Source organism: Melitaea cinxia, chromosome 11 (genome assembly GCF_905220565.1).
Source record: "Melitaea cinxia chromosome 11, ilMelCinx1.1, whole genome shotgun sequence".
In the NCBI taxonomy this organism is placed as follows: domain Eukaryota; kingdom Metazoa; phylum Arthropoda; class Insecta; order Lepidoptera; family Nymphalidae; genus Melitaea; species Melitaea cinxia.
In genome coordinates, this window is record NC_059404.1 from 7,347,820 (window position 1) to 7,353,268 (window position 5,449).

A 5,449-nucleotide genomic window follows, 5' to 3' on the forward strand; every position below is an offset into this window, starting at 1 on the left:
CTACCCATTCATCTCCTATTAAAATATTCGTTGGAAACCTAAAACCATTATATTTAGTAGTAAAATATGACTAGTTAATTCACAAATTTAAACAGAAACAAACGAGTTAAAAATTCATATTTAACTTGACTTCAATTTAGGAAAAACATAAAAATCACACGTTAAAAAAAAACAATAATGTTGTCCACTTTCTACTTAATTATTTTTCTATGATTGCCTACAATTTATTTACCCGCATTTTGGGCTAATGGAAATAAAAATTACTGGTAGCACTCCCTCGGTACGTCATTTCGGGACATCGAAATTATAAGTTCCGAATAACCTCAATATTATTTTGGAATAACAAGAAATATAAAGTTTTGTATGTACTTACGTGTGAAACGATATTTCTTCAGACTTTTTATTCACTTTGGTATTGTTTTTGCACCATTTAATTACTTATGAACGGCATTTTGAAGGCAAAGTTACTGTACGAAGCCCCGTGAGATACTAACGAAAATGAGCGTAGTTTGATGCATATGTGTGCGTGAGCGCGTGTGTTTACTTGAAGGAGCCGAGTTTTGTGGCTTCAGTAACAACAAAGGCCGCGCATTATCTACTTTTTTTTACTTGATCTATGATCCCACAATAACATTTTTTTGTCAATTATTTTTTACGAGAAATAATGGCTAATTTTCAAAGCGATTTTAACCAATACAGCATCCTTATCTAATTAAATACATTGTTGATTTAATATAGATCTATATGCCCCTTTACAACATATGATTTAAATTAATATTTTCGAAGATATTACAGATTTAAAAATTGCGGTACGTAGCGTTTGCAGCGGTTCCGGCCGGCTTTTACTCTAAAGTTAACGCTTGCGGGCCACGGGTAGTAATGAATAAATCAAAACTACTGGATCGATTTTAATCATTTTTTCAGTGAATGACATAGGCTATAATTATATTTTATACCCGTGCGAAGCCGGAGCGGGTCGCTAGTATAATAATGTTGTTGTTGTTTTAAAATTTATCCCCAATAGGGAAAGGCAAAGGACTATAATCCATACAGCCTAGTCTGAATTTGTAAGTTTCGTTCTGATATATCAAAAGGCCGGAGCCAAGTCTGAAGTAACTTTATTGTTCTTCTGATTCGATGACTGGTAGAGTAAGGCCGAAACCAAGTCTGAAATTTCATATTTTCGTCTACTCTTCTTTGTCTATAAGTGATAGGCGAGGTCGAAACCAAGTCTGTAATAGGCCGAAGCCGCTAGTATAATAATAAAAAGTTGATTTACCCTCGCCAACTTAAGAGAGCCCATATTACATCATACCAGCGTTGCCAACTTAGTAGTTTTACCACTAAGTTTTTATTTTTGGACAGTAGAAAAAATATTTATAGTAGGTAGTAGATTTTGTCAGTAGCATGGTTGGTCATCAGTATAATATACAAATTTTAATTTCTTAACCATCACATGTCAGCATACAAAGTTTAACACTTTAGTTACTTTTCTCATGAATGTTAAAATTAAATATGTATAACATACATACAGAGACGTACAGTTATGGTATATTAGCATTTACAGCGACATCTAATAGAATTATGATATAGGAGGAAAAAAAAAATCTCTGCAAATTTATCATAGTACATCTGCTGTACACCATAAACAAGTTATAATAATGGTTTTTTAATGGATGGGATTGGTCGAGGTCCTCTTAGATGCAGAGAATTCAGAATGCTGGCAACACTGCATCATAAATGACATACCATTTTTCATTTTGACTTTGACGTACATACTTGTCTCTTTTCTATTTACAAATAAATTCATCACCAAATCCCAGTACGTTAATATTTTAAAAATGGCCGATTATTATCAGGAAATGGGATGGAGAGAACTAGAAGATGGCGAACAGCCTAATCACCTTCTCCATATGGCCAGGTTTTTGATTGATTTTGGTCTTTATGAAGATAATTTTACAGGCGAATGGCCCAGGTAATTTGTATTAAATTTTGTACTTTACTCTTCTTTGCAATAACATGTATTTTCTATACCTACTGCTTTCTATATTTGAGTGTACTGATCATATAAATAAAATATTCACCACCGAAATGATGTTAAATAAACATGAGTTACATGGAATGTTTCACCAATTGCGGATAATGCTATTTGCGGATGATGCTACAAACTTTGCAAGGGGGAGGTAGAATAGGCCAGTAGGACCTGTTTCTCCTCAATTAAAAAATTCCAACTTTAAAATTAATGTATGAGAATAGAAATATCTCATAAATATAGTAGAATTTGATTGTAAAAAAGAACAATGAATCAAAAGCTTTACTGTCGGATACTGTCATCCATTAAATAACAATATCCACAAATAGTGAAACAGGCTATAGAGGTAAGATAGGTATATCATTGAAACAGGCCTTTTGAAAATAGAAATATCTGACGGATAAAGTGAAGCTTTAATAAATGCTTATTCAATTTAGAAAATAAAAATGTTGATAAATTCTTGCTTTCTTCATAATTTCACCAATATACATATGAATAATTTTTTAGATTACCACCAGCAGCATCAAAGGAAGCAGTCAAAAATTTAAAAGAGTTTGTTATAGAAAAAGAAAGTGACAAGAACTGTCCTATATGCTTGAAGAAATTTCACTTGAATGATAAAGCTAAGGAAATGCCATGTCAGCATTTATTTCATGAAAAATGTATTTTAACATGGCTCGATCAGGTAATTGTTAAAAGAAAAAAAAAATATGATAAAAAAAAACTACGAGAATTACTAACACTAATTGTATAACATTAGTAAAGCAACTCTCATCACATTTATTATTTCAGACAAATTCCTGTCCATTTTGCCGTTTTGAATTGCCAACGGACGATGAAGGTTATGAAACATTCAAAAAAGAAAAAAAGAGAGCAGAACAAAGAAGAGAAGATTTAGAAACTCTTCATAATTCCATGTTTAGTTGATTGTAAAAGAATTTGTTAATTATTTTTAACAAATTTAAATATGTACATTGTTGTACTAGGGTAATGGTTACTTTTATTTAACTTGAGTTCAATTAATTTATTTACCAAATTAATGACAAATCCATACTACATATCCCTACTACATATAATAAAGCAGAAGAGATTGTTTGTATGAATGCGCTAACCTCAGGAACTACTAGTCCTATTTAAAAAATTCGTTCAGTGTTAGATAGCCAATTTATTGAGGAAGGCTATAGGATATATATCATCACGCTAAGACCAATAGGATGGGAGTACCAATGAAGAATATTTCAAAATCGGTTTTTTTTTCCTTTTGAGAGCTACCACTGTGTGCGCTGCGTAAACAATTAAAGTTTTGCAAAAATCATGTATGACAGAATCGTTCCTATTCCACGCAGACGAAGTCGCGAGCAGAAGCTAGTTTATCAATAGATTCAAAATGGTTTATATCTTAAAAACAGTATAATTTATGTAATATTATGGTATTATTAATTGTTGTCTATATTATAAGTCCTTTTGTTATATATTTTTATTTTTACTATAAATTTGTGTTTTAGTGGTGTTTCTCATTTTTATATTAAAAACATTAAATTATATTGTTAAATACTTTACTTACATTACTTTTAATATCTAATGTAGGTAAAGTATATTGATATAATTGTGTTTGCTCGCAAACGAAAAAAAACCGCCTTCAATTACATCGAAGAGTAATACAACGTAGATCGACGAAAAAATAGTCAAGTAATTACGCGTTATCAGAGATTACTCAAAAATTAGTTATCAGATCTCGATAAAATTTATATGTAAATTTATATCTCGATAAACATCAGCTTTCGATTAAATTAAAAATTATCAAAATCGATACACCCAGTAAAAAGTTATTGCGGATTTTCGAGAGTTTCCCTAGATTTTTCTGGGATCCCATCATCAGATCCTGGTTTGCTTATCGTGGTACCAAACTAGGGATATCATCTTTCCAACAAAAAAAGAATTAACAAAATCGGTACATCAGTAGAAAGTTATGCGGTATAATAGTTTCATCAGTAGAAAGTTATGCGGTATAATAGTATCATCAGTAGAAAGTTATGCGGTATAATACAACGTAGTTCGACGAAAAAAGCGTCAAGTAAAAACGCATTATTAGATATAACTCGAAAACTAGTTGTTAGATCTCAAATAAATTTAAATGGGACCAATTGACACACACCACCTTTCGATTAAAAAAAAAAAATGTCGAAATCGGTCTACCCGGTCAAAAGTTCTGATGTAATATACATAAAAAAAAATACAGTCGACTTGAGAACTTCCTCCTTCTTTGGAACTCGTTTAAAAAGACTATTGATGACGTAGTTATTAGTTACATGTAAAACAAAATAAATCGATAAACTAATATAGATTGTAAAGAAAAGAGCATTTTCTGTCTCTTCCAAATATTTCCATTAATGTCTAATTTTTCGTATTTTTATTTCCTAAATTTATATTTATACTAGCTGACCTGGCGAACTTCGTACCGCTGTATTTTTTAGTTTTGCAATAAAAATATTGCGGTCATTAATCAAAATAAAATATAGCCTATATTTGAAGTTGGACAAAATTACATAATTATCTTAGCTGTGGTTACGGCAGTAAAGAATATAGCCACCCCCTCTTTTCCCGTGGGTGTCGTAAGAGGTAACTAAGAGATAACAAAGATCCACTACCACCTTGGAACTTAAAAAGCCGACCGATGGCGGGATAACCATCCAACTGCTGGCTTTGAAATACACAGGCCGAAGATAGGCAGCAGCGTCTTCGGTGCGACAAAGCTAGCCCTGCTGTCACCAACCCACCTACCCAGCGATATGACTATGGGCAAAACACATGAGGTCACCCCATTTTTGGCGCGAGCTTGTGGATGCCTATGTCCAGTAGTGAACTGTGATAGGCTGAAGTGATGACATAATTATCTGTGCAATATTTTGTATTTGAACAGAAGTCGAGATAGCTCAGTGAGTTGTGGTGGGTTGAAATCGCAAATAGGTAATAAATTTTGAGCAAGCAAGTTGCGTGTCAGGTGTCCTTAGTTAAAAAGTGCGCAAGTACTTATGTACTTAATAAAGTCATCTTGTGCCTGAAGATATAAGAAAAAGGGAGAATAGAAAGGTAGAGCGAACAATGCAAATGTCTGGAGAGATTTTTACGAATGTTTTGTGATGCAGTATAACTGTTATGCTCCAATAACGTTACACTAATTGATTTTATAATTTTTTAATGTTGAAATAAACGTTATGGAGAAAAAAAAATTAAAATACTCGAAAATTACGCCGTTTGTGTGTAATTGAGTACTTACTCTATGAATAAAATTATTTCCATAACCAACTAAATTAAAACCACTCCAAAGACAGTCGTGTCAAATTTCGAATTAAATTTGACAAATTAAAAGTAAACCGAAAATTATTTGTGTTGAAAAAATAACAAAAAATATATAAA

General features: G+C 32.0%; 1 protein-coding gene across 1 annotated transcript; it reads left to right on the forward strand.

Annotated features, from left to right (window-relative positions):
• The first annotated feature begins 1,723 nt into the window (after positions 1-1,723).
• On the forward strand, positions 1,724-3,023 carry LOC123657899 (E3 ubiquitin-protein ligase RNF181). The gene is made up of 3 exons (XM_045593390.1): positions 1,724-1,975; positions 2,540-2,717; positions 2,825-3,023. Exons 1-3 carry the CDS (start codon positions 1,842-1,844, stop codon positions 2,957-2,959), a joined length of 447 nt encoding a protein of 148 aa, XP_045449346.1. The 5' UTR covers positions 1,724-1,841; the 3' UTR covers positions 2,960-3,023.
• The last annotated feature ends 2,426 nt before the right edge of the window (positions 3,024-5,449 follow it).